At 39.1% G+C, this 20,924-nt stretch overlaps 1 protein-coding gene across 1 annotated transcript in view; it reads left to right on the forward strand.

Annotated features, from left to right (window-relative positions):
• The window catches only part of DCHS2 (dachsous cadherin-related 2), a 255,941-nt gene that overhangs the window by 125,786 nt on the left and 109,231 nt on the right, over positions 1-20,924 (forward strand). The window contains exon 3 of the mRNA XM_032332739.1: positions 15,508-15,739. Coding sequence (XP_032188630.1) covers positions 15,508-15,739 — 232 coding nt within the window. The remainder of the gene's footprint in view (positions 1-15,507; positions 15,740-20,924) is intronic.

The following is a 20,924-nucleotide window of genomic DNA, read 5'->3' on the forward strand; positions in this document are numbered from 1 at the left end:
CCAGACACAAGCCATTATTCCATTACGGGGTACAATGTGGTGAAATTTGAATTCTGTTATTCCTTTTGCATTTATTATCTGGAATTCTTCAACTAAGAATGTTCTCTCATCAACTATTTGATTATCCTGAAATACAGTTCATAGAGGGGGGGAGGCAGGATAATGCTCGATTCATTCTATTTTAACAGTTTTTAGAATAACAAGTTGATGCATTTAATCTCTCCTAAGGGTATAATTATAAAAAATTATAATTTTTTAATGTGATTATAAATTCTTGGAATTTCGTATATTTTATGTATTTCATACATTGCTGACATTATTCTCTCTGATGTTCATACTCACCCATCTTAGGTCAGTAATGGCACCTTCAATTTGACTTTTATGACTTTTTTTGGTAAACGTTTAAATTGGCATATAAAATGCCAAAGTGCACAAATTATAGTACGATTTAGCGGATTTTTGCAAAACAAACACATGCATGGAACCAGGTGAAGAAACATTACCAGAACTCTGGAAGGCCCACTCTTGGCCTCTTGCTCATCCCTTGCCCCCTGCCTTTCAGGTTAATTGCTATTGACTTTCTTTTTTTAGATTGTATTTATTTCCTTGAGAGAGAGCATGCAAGAGTACATGAGCTGGGGGAGGGGCAGAGGGAGGAGGAGAAGCAGGCTCCCCACCGAGAAGGGAGCGGATGCAGGGCTTGATCCTGGGACCCTGGGATCCTGACCTGAGCCAAAGGTAGACACTTAACTGACTGAGACACCCAGGCGCCCCCATCACTACTGACTTCTAACAATATCATTTGCCTGCTTTTAAACTTCTAGCAAATAGAGCTATACACTATGTATTTTTATTGTTTCTTCTGTCAAACATTATTTCTAAGAATCATAGATGCTGTTGTGTATAGCAATCATTCGCTCATTCTCACTGGTTCATAGTATTCTTTTATTGGAATTTGTGATAATTTTTCATCTATTCTATAATTGATGGCATACATTTTAGGCTGTTACAAAAAGTATTTCTGTTAACATTCTTACACATGTAATTTGTTGAACAAATACAAGCATTTTTTTGTAAAAGATTTTATTTATTCATTTATTCATTCATTTATTTATTTATAGAGCAGGAGCAGTGAAAGGGAAGGGGGAGGGAGAGAGAATTTCAAGCAGACTCCTTGCTGAGCATGGAGCCCAATGTAAGGCTTGATTCCAGGACCCAGAGATCATGACCTGAGGCTAAATCAAGAGCTAGCCGCTTAAATGACTGAGCCACCAAGGCCCCAAGCATTCTATTCATATGTATATTGAGTATATATTCAGGAGTGGAATTGCTAGACCTTAAGAAAGCCAAACAACTTTTCAAATGGTTGTACCAATTTATACTCACACCAACAGCAGGGTATGAGAATTTCATTTGCTCCACATCCTCCCAACAATTGGTATTTAATGTCGTTTTAATTACAGCAGTCCTAGTACCTAGTCAGTGGTGTGAAGCAGTTTTACTTCACATTTCCTTCAGGACTGATGAATGGAGCACTGTTTCGTATGTTTATTGGCTGTTTGTAGAAATGGTTCAGTTCTTTACCCATTTTCTATTGTATTATTGGGTTCTTTTCTTGTTGATTTGTATGAATTCTTATATTTTTGACACTCAAGCCCTTTGTTGTATATACTTAACTGTGTATCCTTCTTCCATTCTGTGGCTTGCCTTTTTACTCGCCTACTGGTATCTTTTGAGGAACAGAATTCTAATAAAACTTGTTAATTCTAATAAAACTTAGTTTATTAATTGTTTCTCTTTCTAGCAAATTTAGAGGTATTGGCTCTCCTTTTTAGAAGTTTATTTAGAAGTAATTTGCTTACCTTAGAGACATGTGGTGTTACCTTACATTTTCTTCTGAAAACTTTTTTGTTTAACCTTTCATACTCATTTTTTTCCATCTAGTGGGAGGAAGAAGGCTTGTTATTTCTTTTTTTCTAATATGGATTCCAAGATGACTATTCTCTCATCACTGATTTTGTTATAAATCATGTGCTGATGTATGTGTACATCCATTTCTGGACACCCTATTTTTTGACTGTTTGTCTACCACTGTACTAGTGCCAGCCTCTTTTAATTGTTTAAGCTCTATAGTAGGTCATGATATTGTATATTCTTTTAGCTTTGTCCTTCATTTTCAAGACTGCCTTGGCTATTCCTGGCTATTCCATTTACATTTCCAAGTACATTTCAGAAACAGCTTGTTCAATTTTCTTTTTGTTACAGGACAGATAACCTACTATAGACACACTATTCTGAATTTTTCTTTTTTCTTTTTTTGTTTATTTTGGAGACTTCCTTGTTTCTGTTTTTATCTGCTTACTACTCCTTTGTTGGGTACTGCTAACACCTCTCTGATGTACTTTCTCTTCTGAAAGTAATAGGCAGATCTACCTACTTAAGACACGAGTTGGTGGGGAAAATGAATCTAAATATATTTACCACAAGTAAGCATGTAGAAACTACCATGAAAATGAGGTCATTTATATTTCGTAAAACTAACATGATCTGAATAGATTTTTATCAACCCCTGACCATGTGGTTTTAGGAATTCTTGCTTCTTTGTAAGAAAAGATGTAGGAAACAAAAAGAGGTATAAATAGAGGAATATAGGTTAATTCAAATCTACTTGATTATTTAAAGCTCAATATATACTCACACAAATATTAATGCAGGACACCAGAAATATATTTTCCTTTTTTTTTTTGGGAGAGAGAGAGAGTGTGTGTGTGTGTGTGTGTGTGTGCATGCACATACACACGAGCAAACTAGGGGGAGTGGCAGAGAGAGAGAGGGAGAGAGAGAGAATCTTAAGCAGGCTTCACACTCAGCATGGAGCCCAATGGGAAGCTTGATTCTATGAACCTGAGATCACGACCTGAGCCAAAATCAAGAGTCAGACACTTAACCCACCAAGCCACCCAGATGCCCCCCAGAAATATATTCCTCATAGATCTTGAGATAATCATAAAAGTCCATTGTAGAAGTGAATAACCAGTTTAAATCCAATTCTGCAGCAGTTGAGCATCTGTTTCTAATTAGTTGGTTTCAGATGATCTTGTAAAAGTGTATAAAGAAATTATCTTAATAGAAGTAAAATCATTTAATGCCGGATATTTTTTATCCCCCCCAAAGCAGTGTAATTAATTAGGATTATTGGCAGTGGAATAAAAAAAGTCAACTCAAATATTTAATTTAAACCTCCTTGCTTTTGTCTGTTTTCCTATTGAACTTACTCTACAGAAATTAAGAAGAATGCTTTCCTTTTCACTCATCTTACCAGATTCTGTTGCAATGTTCAAGTTCATCTTTAACCATGCCATCTCCCCACAACCCTACCAGACTGAACAAAGGAATCCGGTTTTTTTTATTTCCCAGCCAAAAGATACTTTATTTGAAAAGATAACCAAGAAAGTGTTTATAAACAGATTATGGGTAGCTTTTTGCTAATTTTTAAGAAATCATGAGACCATCTCTAGGTTGCTGACTGTAATGGTCTGAATAGTTATACGGCACCCCCCCCATTCATATGTTGAAAACCTAATACCCAAAGTGATGATATTAGGAGGTGGGGGCCTTTGGAAGGTGATTAGGTCATGAGGGTGGAGTCCTCATGAATGGGATTAACATTCTTGTAGTAGGCCTCAGGGAGCCCCTTAGCCTTTTCTGCCAGTTGAGGCCACCAGGAGAAGTTGGCAGGCTCCCAGCCTTCACCAGAACTTGGCTGTGCTGCTACCTGATCTTGGATTTCTAGCTTCCAGAACTGTGAGAAATAAATCTCCATTGTTTGTAAGCCACCCAGTCTATGGTACTTCATTAGAGCAGCCGTAATGGACTAAGACAATGCATGGGAGTCATAACCTTCTTCTGTTTAAAAACTCGTGTTGTAGAAGAAAACCCTCTAACAAAGCACAACATATTTCAGTTTCATTTGAACAGAAGCAACTTCTCTGTGGGTACTTCATATTCAAGATCTCACCCTATTGTTCAAGCAGGCCCTGGCACAGACTGGAACTGCTCTGAACCCTGAGTGGTTTGATACTGGTTTCATCCTTATTTAGGGAAGGGCAAGAAGGTGGCTGCCATTGAAAAAAACAGTTTGCTATACTCACAGATTCCAGGATGGGGTTGGGGTGGGGAGGGCGGTATATGTCACACTGTGGTGTAGGGGTGGGTGTGTGCACAATGGGAAGCACTGGAGTGGGTGAGAGACAGAGAGGGAAAACCATGGGCAGGGGCCTTTATTTTGGTTTCCAAGGGAAGGAATGGGAAAGGCAGAACAGACAGACTTAAGATTGGCTAGTTTGAGTACTTTCAACAAGCTCTGGGGCATAGAGGCAGTCTCTAGCTGTCCTGGTGCTTGACCTTTGGGTGATTAGGGCAGGTGAATAGTGGCCTAGAGTGGTGAAAGAATAGGAAAGGATGTGGTTGGGTTCGGGGCTCCAGATTGGTTGGTTTGCATTTAAAAAGCTTGCCCACTGGAACCTGGGCAATCTTCTAGGATCAGCAAAGCCCAGTGTCAAAGCATTAGAACACGGAAAACAGAAGACATGGCTAATACATTGCCCTAGCACACAGTCTCCTCTTAGAGGGAGGAAGAACTCTTGTATGCTTGAGGCTCTGGCAAAGAATATCTTTGCCTCTACCTTGTTTTACTCAGTGTATTGGAAATAGCACCCAGTGATACTGAGAGAATTCACTATTCATTTTAACTTTTTTCCCCGCATAGCATCTGAAATCATCAAAGACAGGTTCTGTCATGGCCTGGGCTGTCAGCACTTTGTTGTCTTTGTGTCAGGCCCTGTGTGATCCCGTGCAGGCGTCACACACCACTGGTAGGTCCTGGGCCAGTGGTCCGCAGACTTGCAGTCAGGGTCCACCAGCGAGTGCTCTTCCTCTTCCTGTTCCTCCCCACTTTCGTCTCTGGCATCCTCCTCCTCCTCCTCTTCATCTCTTCTCACTGCATCTTCTATCTCATCTCTGTCCTCTTCCAAGTTTATCTCCTTTGGGCAGTCTTGGGTTTGTGAATCCACCTGTATTCAAGTCTGCCATTTTTTTTTTTCATCCTGTGGGGAATCAAAATAGTAGAAATCATTCAGGATAAACTGGCAGTCCCTTGTTTCAAACATGCCCCCCTAAACCATAGAGCAGCTCACACTTCCTGGTCAGCATGGCATAGGTATAGGCACTTGGCTCTGTCAGAAGGCTACTGGCTTCATCAGAACCATCTTCCTCCTTCCTGCTGCCTGAGACAGAGAGCATTTGTTCAGTGCTAATCATTGTCCCATCCTCTGTGACCACCTTTCTGACTATATCCAGGGATTCCTTCCTGCTGGCTTATTATCACTTTCAGGCTGCAAGTTTTGAGTTTTTTGGATTTTTTGTTTTTTGTTTTTTGTTTTGCCTCTGTTTTTTCTTCTCTGACCCAGTCCCATTAGCTGTTCTGCAAACCAGAGTCTCTTTGTGGTATTATAGAAGTCATCAAAGAAGTCAACTTCCAGACTCTCTTCTTTTTCCTCACTACAAACACCCCCAAAAGTTGTATGTTGATTCAGGCCACAGCTACCAATATGCTAGATCTAGGAGTGAGCTATATTCCCCTAGGAATAATCTGAGTCTACACTCTTTCACCTTTTTTTCTGTCCTCAGACTTTAGTGGAGCATATTGGAATGCAGGGTGTGTTTGTCCACATTTGTTGACTGTTTCCAATAGCCTCCATAGATGATTATGCTCTCCTGTGAGATGACAGAAATTTGGCAGCCCAATTTGGGTATGGGCCCTCTTCCTCATGGCACAGCTTGCTCCACGTGAATGTGTCCAGGTTAAAGTCATGCCTGTCATACTGAGAGATGTGATTCCTTGTACCTTCATGGAAAACACCAAAAAGAATTAACTGTGTCTTCCAGGCTACCGTCTGATACCCACTCTGACTTGAAGGGTCCCTTGTTGATTTGTCTTGGTCCCTGGCCTTGGTTGCCAAATGAAGGACCCAAAGATCTGTGTAGTGAATATGGTCAATTCATCTTCCTCAGGATGATCAGAGAAAAACACATTCAGTGTTGGTGAAGGTATGGTATGTGCATTTCTACAACCTGAGTGTTTTCAGACACATCTGGAGGTAGGCTATTAGAGTTTCAGGGTCTCCTCCTTCCCCAGTTCTTGGACATTTTCTTCTCCATCTTAGTGGTCTTTTCTCTTTCTTGTCCATCATGTGGGTCTGAAGCCACACAGGGAGCCCCAGAGAGGGAGCTGCTTGTGCAACCTGATTAGAATTGGACCCTCACGGGGGCAGTTCTGGTGATGCATTTTTAAAGACAAACTAGAAAATGTGTCCTCCTTCCTCTACATTGTAAGTATTTAACAGTTCACTATTCACTATGTTTGAGCTTAAAATTGTCTCCAACTTTCCTCTGTTTGCTTCAGAATATGCAAGAGCAGGCAACTTATGTGTTTGTGTGAGCATGTGTGAGCATGTGTGTCTACATGTACTATCCAGTGTGCACTATTTATTCTGTAGCCTGCATGGTCTTTACACATTCCTTCTGTGGTGAGCTGTGCATTTCTACAGGGCGAAGCCTGAGTGTGTCATAATTGTTCTGTGCAGTGTGTACTAGCCACATATGTCCTCAATCAAAAAGGCTGATAACAATGCAGATAACCATCTAGCTTGGATTTGAAGAATAAATGAACTCAGACAAGATATTTTAGGTTCAAGATGTTGGATTCTAGGACATAATGAATTTATTTAAAACAATGAAATGAGTCTTGACAGAAGACCTTTAACTTTACATAATTCCCCTCATAATCTATGGTCTTTCCCCCGATACTGTAAGCTCTTTGGAAGAAAACTGCTGGGAACCCATTTGCTGGTGGTCACTAAGAGATTGCTACCTGTCGATAGACAATTTTTCTCTTATAAAAAACCTAGATGTTCTGGGCTTCTTTGCTGCTGCTCTATTTATCCTTGTGATGACTGTCAATATTTTTTAATGTAATCACCTCTTCTGTTCTACTGGTATTCTGGTGTTCTGAAATAATCTATTTTTCCTGGTACTGCTGCTGCTGTGTATCTCATAGATAGAAGCCATGAGAATGCTATAAAATTGCATAATGGAAATAAATAATTGGATCACATTGGAAAGCCAGTGGTTTTTCACAGTAAAATGCTATAATTTAATTATTCCATGCTTATCTCTAATTCCTTGTTTTCCTTTCCCACTCGTTTTTGCCAAATGACCCTCTTTTTGGTATGTATTTATTAACATTGTATCTCTATTTTTTGTGACATCCAAATTCAGGAGCTGAAATAGATGTCTGAGATAAGCTATTTCAACTCTATATCACCACTCCAGGCTTAGGGGAGGATTGTGTCAGACTAGCAATATAGAAAGTAAATTGAGTTAGTCCTTCACTGCTATATATATTCATGATAAAACTTGGCTATGGAAGTTGTGCCGCACAGTTGCGTGTAATGCAAATAGATCTCTAGAAGCAAACTTGTCCAGTAAAAGCTCACACTCATCTTTCCCCTGACTTTATTGAAGTTTAATTGATAAATAAAAATTGTATACATTAAGGTGTACAATTATCATGTTTCTTCAAAAAGATTTATTATTTATTCGAGTGAGACAGCACAGGGGAAAGGGGAAGAGGGAGGAGAGAGAGAATCTTAAGTAGACTCCCCACTGAGCATAGAGCATGACTTGGGGCTCGATCTCATGACCCTGAGATCATAGCCTGAGCTGAAACCAAGTCAGATGCTCAACAGACTGGGCCACCCAGGTACACCAAAGTTATGTTTTGATATATGCACACACTATGAAGTGATTACCACAGACAAGATAATTAGCATATCCATCACATTACATAGTAAGTGCTGAGAACCCTTAAGATCTAGTTTCAGCAAATTTCATGTAATACAGTAATATTACCTATAATCACCACAGCTGTACTTTAGACCGCTAGAGCTTACTCATCCTGCACAACTGAAACTTAGGGTGCACGCATTTTAATTTTACTAGGTTATGTTATCTCCCTTTCCAGTATTCAGTTGCTTTTGTCCTATCTTATATTTTACGGATTACCAGCCCTCCTCACCCTGGTTTCAGGAATAAGGTGCTCCCAGTTTCTCCTGTTTTCTAGCTAGATTGTCTGAACTATGTAGTTCAAATGGATTGCCTACCATTTAAAAAAATATACTACCAGGATTAATCTGTAAATGTCTTAAATACCACTCTACCTCATTCTTATTACTAGAAGTTTAAGCCTCCTAGCTATCTGCTGTTACCCATATGCTCATCCCCATCCTGTTGTGTTCATACTTTGATTTGATTCAGTCTCCTAGCCAACCTGTAGGCCCTCCCAAACTCTTCTACCATGCCCTCTGGAACTCATGGGCTGTCACTCAGCAAACTCCTTCGTAAACTCAACCTCGTCTCTGACTACTCCTTTATGGTCTTGCCCTGATGAAAACACCCACCCCACAGGATACTGATTCCTTGATTCCTCTCCAGACTTTCACAGAAAAGCCCATATTCCACTAACCACAAACGGGGAGGGAGCTGTTGGGGTGGGTGCCCACCTAATTAATTGCCCATTGCCACATCCAAATCATTTCTATGCCTTTCTTGGTCGAAAACCAATTCACTTTTGAAGTTTATCTTGTCTGGCTATACCATGGACATGCTTTCTTGCTGCTGCCATATTCTAAGACTCCTTGTCAGTTAGGATCTCTACACCTTACAGACTTCCTCTCTGCCACTGTATTTATTGAGCCATTAAACATTCTGAGCCTCTCACTTCCTTGACTTTCTCACTTCCAATGCTCATCATCTGTAATTATACCACCTCTGAAATCTTGATCTCAAGCATGCTGTACTCTGATAAGCATTCTTTAAAAAAAAAAAAAGATTTATTCTTTTGAGAGAGCATGGCGGGGCCGGGAGAAGCAGAGGGAAAGGGAAATACAGACTCCCTTCTCAGTGATGTTGGACTCCATCCCAGGACCCTGAGATCATGATCTGAGCTGAAGGCAGACTCCTAACAGACCAAGCCATCCAGGTGCCCCGTCTGATAAGCATTCTTGTCTTTCTGTCTCACTTACTGTAGTGTCTCTCTTCTAGTTGGTAGTTCTTCTCCCAGGTTAAGATCTCTAGTTTATGGACCCATCATAAAGGTCATTCAGTTGCAAAATCCCTTTGGTTCCCTCATTCCATAGAACTCTCCAGATCAAAACCCAGCACTGTCTAAACCCACCTCTGCCTTTTGTCCACATAACTGCTTGAGGGAGAAGTCCTGACCTTCCAGCCTACTCTCAGCTCTCATTCTTTGCTTTCTTTCCTATTACCTCGTTAGAGATGTCTGTTGGCCTCAAAAGCAAATCTCTCTCATGTTTCGGGTCCCACCCATTGCAGCCTTCCTAAGGGCATCACTTTCGTAAGTATTTTCTCTGTTTCCTGCATCACCAATACCTGAAATTCTATTGAATGTCTCCCATAAGCTTACAAAGCACAGTAACAGTTTTTAGCTTTTAAAAAACCTCTTTTTTAAATTTGATGTACCTTTTTAGAAAACCATTTTATTTTTTTTCTTTGACACAAAACCTGCTTAAAAATAGTTGTCTCTCCTTCCCTCACTTTGCAGTCTTTCTTTGACCCTATTTTTCTGTCTAACCTCTCTAATAAATTTGGGGCGCCTGGGTGGCTCAGTGGGTTAAGCTTCTGCCTTTGGCTCTGGTCATGATCCCAGGGTCCTGGGATTGAGCCCCGCATCGGGCTCTCTGCTTGGCGGCGAGCCTGCTTCTTCCTCTCTCTCTGCCTGCTTGTGATCTCTCTCTCTCTCTCTCTCTCTGTCAAATAAATAAATTAAAAAAAAAAACCTCTCTAATAAATTTGCTTTTATGAACATGATTTCTTTTGTTCCACATCCTGGCATTCTGTATGTCCATTTGATTTACCTTCTCAGTGAACTTGAAATGATTCTTTGGATGTTGCCACTCTTGACTTTAGTGATACCACAGCTTACTGTTTTGTTCTATTTTGTTTTTCTTAACAAATTGGACCCTCATTTCCCTTCTCCTTTGCTCACTCATTTATGAACTCTAGGACAAAATCCAAGAACAAAGAGAACTGCAGCGCACAAGAGCGAGGCGAAGAACAGGTATTAATACTCTGCAGTTAAAGAGCCATAGAAGACAAGAACAGAGAGAATGGGTAGCAGACAATGGCCAAAGTAGAAATTGAAATAATGGCAGAATTTTTTTCTGATCTGTTGATTGCCGTAGACAACCAGCCTCCAATATTATATGCAAGCTTGGTCCTTTTCCCAAACTACTCCCAAAATCCACAGCATGCCTTGAAGGGAATGGAATTCAGGTAGTTTGGTTGAGTCTCTTACTATAACGTTTTTTTGAAGCTTTTTATTTAAATTTCAATTAGTTAACATTCAGTGTAATATTAGTTTCAGGTGTATGATATAGTGATTCAACAATTTTATACAACACACAGTGCTCACATCACAAGTACCCTCCCTTAATCCCCATCAGCTATTTCACTCATCCCCTACCCCTCCCAACTCCATTCTGAAGTGATTCCCATTCTCTTTTTAGTTTTAATCATTTAAACTTTAAAGATTGATTTATTAATTTTAGAGAGAGCACAAGTGGGAGAGGCAGAGGGAGAGGAAGAGAGACTCTCAAGCAGACTCCCCAGTGATTACAGAGCCTTACAAAGGGCTCTATCCATATATATATATGTATATATATATACATATATACATATATATAAAATAATTTAAAAATTAAGTGATTAAAGTTATGTCAAAATCAACCATGACTTGCTGATAGAAAGAGAAAGAATAAGACAAAGTTAAATATTCATGGATAGAATTTATGGGGTGTATTACCTGTTCCAAACTTAACAGCATGAAATAACAAACATTTACTGTCACACAAATTCTGAGGGCCAGGCATATGGAAGCAGCTTAGCTTGGTGCTTCTGACTGAACATGTCTCAGAGGCTGCATTATCAGGATAGTCTTGAGGCAGGTGGACAGAGGATTAGTTACAGAGAATTCGGAGGTGAACACTATAATGGAAATGAAGAAAAATGAGTTGAGATTAGCTTTCTCCACACTGTGTTCTGTGAGATACTTGTTTCCTGTTCCTTCCAAAGAGGGTTCTGTGGTTAAATAAGAATGGGGAACACCTCAGAATCTACCCCCTCTAAAAATGAGCATAGGGAAGGCTCTGGGTCCTGAGACACAGGACTCATTTGACTTGGTTATTTCAGCATTTCCCCAAATTTTTGACTAAGGGACCCCTTTATTTATTCATTTTTATGATACTTTTTTTAAGGATTAATTAATTTATTTTGAGAGAGAGAGAGAGCATGCACGTGTGCATGAATAGGAAGGGGAAGGCAGAAGAAGAGGGAGAGAAAATCTCAAGTGGACTACACACTGAGCACAGAACAGGACATGGGGCTCAATCCCATGACCCTGAAATCACAACCTGAGCCAAAATCAGGAATCAGATGCTCAACTGACCTCACCACCCAGGCATCCCCAAGACACATCTTTTAATTGCTACCTCCAGTATCTCTTTCTTACACTTAGATTTGATCATGCCCCTTCATTAAGGACAGCAATAGTGTCCTTAATTTAAGGATTTGGGAAGAAAACAGAACTTTCAATTTTATCCTTTTAAACTTCATTTTTGTAATGTTTTAATAGATAGACATAATGCATTAATACAGTAAATGCAAAATAAATAAATATGGAGGGTGTACATAGAATCCTGTGGTGTACAGAATGAAGTTAGCCTGCCTCACATTAGTCAGGTTTCCTGAATCTGACTCTACGGACTTTTCTCTAGACCCTGCCTAGCCTCTCCCTGGACTCACCCACTAGTGTACGGACCCATGGCAGAGAATCTGTTTAAATGCTACTACATTTTCTAGGATATCATTTTCACCTGAAATAATTGTTTGGAAGTCTTTTTTTAAGAGGTTTTTGGTTTTGTTTGTTTGTTTGTTTGTTTTTTGTTTGAGCAAAATCTATTTGAATCTGGCCTCACTAAATCAGAAGTGGTTAACAGCACTTCATTGTCAAGAACTTGGGGAAGACTTTTATAGAGAAGAAGCAGAAGCAAAGCTAGGAAATGATTTGATTGGCTATACCTTAAGTGATAAGATGCTATTTCTCTTCACTGTCTTTGAGGCTTTGTTGTCCACTGGAAACTGGACTAGATCCTGAACTCTTCTAGTTTCTTCAAATATCTGTTTATGACTTTTCAAACTAACATTTCCAATATTTTCCCAGCCCTCTGAGGTTGAAACACTAACAACAAAGACTGCCCGTGAACCTCATTGGAAGGAACCATACTGGGTCCTCTTTGATTCCCAGAGGGCAGCCAAATTTAGGGCCTTGAATGTCGGGTCCATATCTCCCCATTTCAAAAAGCTCCTCCACACTCTTGGAACAACCCGTCAGCTAGAGATATGTGTTTGTTGAGCACCCATCTAAAGAAATCCTTCAGCATTGACATTTCTCTCCACACTAAATGTTCCATGATGATAGTTTTGCATGACAAGAGAATTATACAATATAATTTGATAAGATTCCAAATGTAAAAGAAATAATAATAGAGGACGCATAGTATCATAATATTTGAAAACAGGTTGTTTTAATCCAAACTGTTTCATGGTGCCATAAACCCAGTTGTACAGTGTTGTCACATAACTGCATAGATTGTAAGTCCCTTGTCAACGGGACTCGGTCTTCCTTTTTTCCTCTAAGATTGAATCATGGTTGGCATTGCCCTTAGCAGAGTGTTTCAACAAGACCTTCATGAAAGGTAGAATGTATACCATAGCAGTACTTTTAAAAGTCTAATTTAAAAGAAGTTACCATGGACTTTGCGAACAGGTGAATATCTGGTCCTGTTCCAGATCTGTAATTTATAGTCGCATTTACCTTGAACAAGTCACTTAGTTTCTTTGCTTTGGTTTTCTTATCTGCAAAAATGAGAGAAACTATAAATGTCTTAAAAAGTGTATTAAAACAATTGAAGGAGAAAATCCACAAAATACGCTTAACACACATTCACAAATGGTTATTATGAGAAAAAAAGCACCCCCACTAATGAATTCAACTATGGCAATCGGATTCCTACAACTGGAAACCTGAGATCGATCTATAGTAATTTCTCTGCAGAAAGATTCACTATTTATGAAAACAAGATTTTTCCTTTGTTCATTGAACATTTGACTTGTTTTTGACAGCATTGCCCGATTGAGGATCTTCGTGTATAGCCTAAGAATTAACATTTTTGTTTTTAAAGATCCTAAGCTGGAGCAATACTCCTTTCTTAACATCTTCCCCACTTTCTCATCCCTTCCTCAAACTGAAGTAACTTCTGGAACCCAAGGAGAAATATAAAAGGAAAGGGAAAGGAAGGACCAAAGTAAAACAGAAGGCAGAAGGCAGGCAGGATGGAGAATCAGTGGGTCTCTGTCAGGTGCCCTGCAGGATTCTATTGACCATCAGCCTGCAGCCCCTCTTTGCTGCCCTCCACTGTGACCTGTGGGCCATCCAGGGCTGCTGCAGACGTGGGCTGCCTTCTAAGCATGCAGGTGGGGGTATGGGTGGGAGTGTATGGGAAAGGACCCTTCCTTGCTTTCACCTTGGTTGCAGCCTGCCCCCATTTCTCCAGTTCTAGTTGCTGACAGACATGGTCTTGGTGCTTTATTCAACTCAGGACATGGAAAACCACTCTACTTTTGAAGGTGTATTTCCCTAGTGTTTTTTAGTCCCCAGTGTCTAGGGTACTTGGAAATGGTGTGAGAGCCATTTCCGGGTTTGTTGTTAACCTTATCCCAAATGATACTCTTTCTGCCCTCCCTCACCTGAAGCATGTGCTTCTTAGGATGGCTTCTCTTTGCTTCCTGCCAAACCTTTCTTCTCCAGAATCCTCTTTCCTCTTTGCTCAGTGCATCTCTGAACTGTAGGGGAGAGAGAGGGAAGGTGGGAGGGAGAGAAAGAGAGAGACAGAAAGAAGTGAGTGAGAAAGTCCAGGCTGTTGTGACTTACCAAGGATTTTTATCAAAGATCAAAGTATCTAAATATACCAGACAGAAATGGAAAATGGTGCTTTAAAGTAGGAACACATGTTTTACTTTAGAAAAGTAAAAATTGCAGAAGATTATTTTCTTCTATTGTATTCTCTCCCCTTCTTCTGACTTTTAATTGGAGGCAACACAGAATAAACAGGGTGGGATCTACTTCTCACTATTACTACCAACTACTACTACTACTACTTTATGCCCTGTATTATCTTCCTAAAACTTGACTAATTCAGAATTCCAAAACAAATCTGGCCCCAGATATTAGGATAAGTACCTTCACCACCACCATCCACTCCAGACTTGATGATTCCAATAGCCATCTAACTGGTTTCCCTCCTTCCAGCCTTGCTCCCCTCCAGTTAATTTTGAACTGTGTCGCTAGAGTGACAGTGAAAATCTAAGTCAATTCAAGCCACTCCTCTACTCAAAATACTCCAATAGGGTTTTCATAGGCCCATAGAGCCCTCCATGACCTGCCCCTGCCATCCCAACATCACCCCACTGGCTTTCTTGCTATTCCTGACAGGCTTGGGATCTACACTGTACTCCTGCCTCAGGGCCTTTGCACTTGTTCTTTCCTCTATCTGTTATACTTTTCCTCCAGATTACTGAAGTCCAGTTCCCTAACATAGGTCAGTCTTTAAATATCTGTAAGTAAGGCTTTCACTGACAACATTTTCTACATTACATCTTCCTCCAAAATTTTCTTACCATCTCTCTTTAGCAGTTAAAAATTATCCTAGGGATAAAAGTTTCTTTTTTTCTCTTTGGACAACAGGAAAATTTGCCTTGAATATCTTTGGCCTGTAGTGTGAAATTATTGCTTCATAAGAGTTTTAAGTTACCACTTAAAACCACTTAAAAATATTTAAGCATTAAATATTTAAAACTTAAAAAATACTTCATATTTAAGAATCAGCATTGTACAGGGCACCGGCTGGCTCAATTGGTTAAGTGTCTGCCTTTGGCTTAGGTCATGATCCCAGAGTCTTGGGATCAAATCCCACGTTGGGCCCTCTGCTCAGTGGGGAGCCTGCTCCTCCCTCTGCCTGCAGCTCCCCCTGCTTATGCTCTCACTCTCTCTTTCTCACTCTCTCTCTCCCTCCCTGTCAAATAAATAAATAAATAAAATCTTATAAAAAAAGAATCAGTGCTGAAGTACACTTATATGCTATTGCACGTGAACTCGTATCTCAAGGTTAAAAGTAAAATGAATATCTATCTATCTATCTATCTATGTCTTTTTGTTGTTTTAAAATTCTCTTCTAGGATCTTTGTCAATTATTTTTCCATCTCAGTTTTTAGGAAAAATTAATTTGTAATTACTTCTCATTTATCCAACAGGGTGGACTAAGCGCCCAAGCTTTTGTTCGTGTGGAAATGGAGGATGTGAATGATAATGAACCTGTCTTTAACCCATCAACCTACATGACGAGTATTAGCAGCCAGACTCAGCCAGGCACCGAGATCCTCAATGTTCTTGCCACTGACAGGGATTCCAGGATATTTGGAACGGTGGCTTATGAGCTCATTCCCGGAGACCTGTCGTCCCTTTTTACCATCGACTCCACTACAGGTGTGTGTTCTCCGACCAGTTTTCCTCTGAAATCAACAGCTTCCACTTTACAGCCAGAGAATTGGCAAAAGTGATTTTTTTATTAGCAGGGATGTTATGGGACTTATTCACCTTCTGGAAGGCAGTAAGGTATTTTGTAAAGCTCCAAGGTTTTGTGATTACATGAGACCTGGATCTGAGTTCGAGCCTTGTTTCCTACTGGTCTTATAATCTTTATTGACCTCAGTCTTTTTAACCTTAAAAGTAGTGTTATCAGTCCCTGCATTGTAAGGTTTTGTGAGGATTAGAGGCAGTAAATTATGAGAAACAGCTGACTGATAGCATTTATTTTGCAAATGTTCATTCACTCCATTTGTACGATCTTGCCATCTAAGGGTGATTCCCATGATTTCAGTGTATTAACAGATAATTTAGTGCAGAGAGCGTTATGTGGAAATCCAAAGTAGATCCCTTTCTTGTACCCGGTCTGGCATTCCCTAGTTTCTTCGGGTCTTCACTTCCTTGTTTTTAGCAAGATACCTAAAGTCCTTTTAATTCTCTAATACAGTAATTGCATATCCACCAAAAAAGTCCAGTGGATAAACTGAGTCTTTTAGAAATAATCATAATTTAGGAAGTTATCATCCCCTTCTTATTCATTTATTGTTAGCAAAGTAATGTTTAAAATAGTTGATTACAGGAAAATCTAAAATTTCAAGTATATGACACTACATTTTAATACTTTTGAGATATTGGAGATGTTCCGGTCCCAAAATGATGCTGCAAAAAACAAAAAAAAATTAAACAAACCCCCTCATTTTTTTTACATTTCTCTTTTTTTTAAAAAAATTTAATTACATTTTACTTTATTGTAGTTAGAGCACTTAACATGAGCTCTGACGTCTTAACAAATTTGTAAGTATACGATGTGTTATTGTTGTCAACAGATACAATGTACAGCCAATCTCTAGAGCTTACTCATCTTGCTTAACTGAAACTTCATGTTCATTGATTAGCCACTTCCCAACTCCTCCTGCAGCAAGCCTCTTGCAACCACCACTCTGCTCTTTGATTTTATGATTTTGACTCTTGGAGACCTTATGTAAGTGGAATAATGTTATATTCGTGCTTCTGTTACTGGCTTCTTTCACTTAATATAATATCCTCCAGGTTCTTCCATACTGTTGCATTTTGGAGGATTTCCTTCTGTTTTAAGGCCAAATACTATTCCACTGTATGTATGTACCATATTTTCTTTATCCATTCATTTGTTGATGGACAGCTAAATTATTTTTACAGTTTGGCTGTTGTGAACCTGGGAGTGCGGATATCTCTTTGACATTTTATTTCTTATTAAAGCTTCTGGGTAGAATGCATTTCTGTTGTGATGAGGATAATGTCTGATGTTATAATAGACATTTTCTGTACATTGTCTTTATTGGATCTTCACAATACCCTCTGCAACAACCATATTCGCTCACAACAATCACTAATTTACATGGCAAATCTTATCTACCATGTTAGTTTGGCTTCTCACCCAACCCCAGGAGGTGGAGAGTCATTGCTTCTTGCTTGGAAGGTGTACTTGCATCTGATGTGTGTGACTGGGGGATTAGTTGTTTGCAACGGCAGTCTCAATAAGGCAGAATTTTCCTTGCTCAAAATAATCCATTGATGTGGCTCCTTTAACATTTCAAAGATCAGAAGAAAATACTTTTTTTTTTTTTTTTTAAGGAAATTAGTCTGCTTATCTTGGCATTTTCAAAGTCTGTCTAAACTCCTTGTCAAATTGTCAGGCCCTCTAGGACACGAGCATTGCCAAAAATATATAGGTCAGCCAGTAATCAGGGCACACGATCTAAAAACATTTAGTAGATTGTTTTTAAAAGACATCAACATGCTCCTCGTCTAGTTTTCCCTGGAATGGCTTGAAGAATGAGCTGTACTGTGTTTTGTTTTTAGAAGAGATCTCTTGCTGTTGCACTGGCTTCGGGAAGGCACTGGCTTCGGGAAGCCACAGGCTTCCATTCTTGGCCCGGGCTGTAAGACAAATGCCATTGTTAATCAAGGAGAACGCTTTACATGGGTCATTATCTAGGGAAATATCATGGTATTTTTTTTTTAAAGCAAAGACCAAATTCGTAATGGAAGTAGCCTTGGGTTATTATTGTTGGCAGTTGTGATGCCGGTTCATTTAGGTTGAAGACGTTTTTCTAACAGTGCTCAGAATTTAGTTGCACTTAATCACAACTCATGAGAAATTCATGAGGCCTGGTAATGCTTTACTTTAACCTTTAGAAGGGAATTAAACAGCATCACAACTAGCTATGGGAAAAAGTTGCCTAGTGAACAGGCAGTCTTCAGTTTGAACAGTTGAATTCAAGTTCATCTGTTGGCTGACTGCAGCTTTGAATACTTTTCCTTTTTTTTTTTAAATGTAATATTTTATTAATTGTTTTTATTAACATATAATGTATTATTTGCCACAGGGGTACAGGTCTGTGAGTCATCAGCACTCACCATATCACATACCCTCCCCAATGTCCATAACCCAACCACCTTCTCCATACCCCCATCTCTCCAGCAACCCTCAATTTGTTTTATGAGATTAAGAGTCTCTTATGGTTTGTCTCCCTCCTGATCCCATCTTGTTCCATTTTTTCCTTCCCTACCCCCCAAGCCCCCCACTTTGCCTCTCAGATTCCTCATATCAGGGAGATCATATGATAATTACATTTACATCATCCATAGTAGTAAGACTTCTGTAGTGGTAGTAAGGCCCTGCCAAAAAAGCTAATCGAATGGTGGTTGTTCTCAAAGAGTAGAACAAGTTGCTGTATTGGAACTTCTTCTGGACATTTTAACAATGTTCATTCTTCCGATCCAAGAGCATGGAATGGTCTTCCATCTTTTTGTGTCTTCTTCGATTTCTTTCATGAGTGTTCTGTAGTTCCTCGAGTACAGATCTTTTCCTCTTTGGTTAGGTTTATTCCCAGGTATCTTATGGTTCTTGGTGCTATAGTAAATGGAATCGATTCTCTAATTTCCCTTTCTGTATCTTCATTGTTAGTGTACAAGAAAGCCACTGATTTCTGTACATTGACTTGTATCCTGCCTCGTTACTGAATTTCTGTATGAGTTCTAGTAGTTTGGGGGTAGAGTCTTTTGGGTTTTCCATATAAAGAATCATGTCATCTGCGAAGAGAGAGAGTTTGACTTCTTCATTGCCAATTTGGATACCTTTTATTTCTCTATTGTCTGATTGCTGTTGCTAGGACTTTTAATACTATGTTGAACAAGAGTAGTGAGAGTGGGCATCCTTGTCGTGGATCTGTTTTGTTATTGTTGTTGTTGCTGTAACCTATACAAAGCTGGACTTTCTTCCCTCTGCTGTAAGATCTGTCTTTACTGAGGCTGCCAGTGTAAATGCAGAGTCAAGAAATTGCCTCTATCAATATATATTTGTAAAACAAATGAATAAATGACAGCTAGAAATAATTGAAAAGTGATTTAAATCCTTATTACATATTCTTAAGAAACTGCTAGGCAGTGTCCTTGATAACACAGAGCAAAATTTCATTTAAAATCTTCTTTCCACAGACTCCTGAGTGGCTAGTTGTTAAGGATCTGTCTTTGGCTTAGGTCATGACCTCGGGGTCCTGAGATCAAGCCTCGCATTGGGCTCCCTGCTTGGTGGGAAGCCTGCTGCTTCCTCTCTCACTCATCCTGCTTGTGTTCCCACTCTTGATGTGTCTCTCTCTGTCAAATAATAAATAAAAATAAAATCTTTTAAAAAATAAAATAAAATAAAATAAAATAGAACCTTCTTTCTGCATTAGAGTGCGGTAGGTAATCCTATGGCTCACCTCCACTTTTCCTCACAATTCTCTCAAACTCCACCTGGCTAGCATTTTTCTATATATATATGCTAAGTATACTAAATATATTTGTATTTATATATAGTTACATAATTCTATAGATGTATATCTATATAGTTTTATATGAGAAGAATATTGAGAATTGATGAGCTAATTTATACATTGTCACTCCTTTGTGAATTACTCTAAGGGTCTCTCCTAGAGACGTTTATTCATTTGCTCACTGGTTCATTCATCCTTTCATTTTGATGCTTCCTCTATCAGACATGCTGTTTTCTAAGCTTATACACTTCGTGCTATAGGCTTATGTTTTTCTGAAGCCAAGAGATTGCCCATTGATCTTTTTGTGCCACAATCAAGACTCATGCTTTAAAAATAGAGCTCTTTGAGTTTCTGTGTTCATCTGGTAAGAAAAATGTTTTGGAGAAAACTGAAGGGGGTGTGGTGATGTCATGGTTGTTTTCTCTTGTGGGTTTATCTTCCTGTTCTGTTTCTGGTTTTCTAAGTTTGTTGTTGGTTCAAAGAACATTTTTGTAAAATGTGCTTAGACACCAGGAGAAAGATATTGAACTGAGCCTTCATCTCTTATTCTCTGTTTGTTGGGTTCCTTTGATGTGGGCATGAGGCAGACCACACTGTTTTGAGTTTTAAAAGAAGGAAACACAAGAGTCATACTTATTAATAGCTCTTTTTATGTTTTTAATCCCATTTTATGAACTGTATGTAGTTTTTTTTCTTACGTTGTTTGAAGTATTCTCTTTAGTAGCATGAAAAAAGTAGCTCTTTAGCTTTTGTGTTTGTCCTATTTTTTACACCGAAGCAAACATTACTGCTAACTCAGATTATTTTAAGGTGTCAGATTTCAGACATTTGTGTTGGTCATTTACAGTAGCCCATAACCTCTTTTGCTAGGACTAGCTGTGGTTAAATTCTTCTGGTTTACCTCTCTTTATAGAAGCAATTTAATGATACAAAGAAAAGTCAATTAAAGTTCTAAAGAGTGTAGCTTATCTATTCAAGGCAGAAAATGGAAGCAAGTTCATCCTTTCAAGACATACTCAATACCTATTATATACCAGTCACTGTTTGAAGTATTTGGTATACATCAGTCAGTAAGACAGATAAAAATTCCTGTTCTCAGAGAACTTAACAATGAAAGCTTATGCTGCCTTGCCTATTATCTGTTCTATGTTTAGTTGTGTACACAAACAAGATCCAAGTTTAGAATTACAGAAGAACAAGTAATTAAAAGGGTAACTGAGTGAGTTAAAGGCAGCTATTCCTCCTTGTTTGGTTCTAATCTTTTGTTTGTACAGGATGTGTGGATT

Source organism: Mustela erminea, chromosome 2 (assembly GCF_009829155.1).
Source record: "Mustela erminea isolate mMusErm1 chromosome 2, mMusErm1.Pri, whole genome shotgun sequence".
NCBI lineage: Eukaryota > Metazoa > Chordata > Mammalia > Carnivora > Mustelidae > Mustela > Mustela erminea.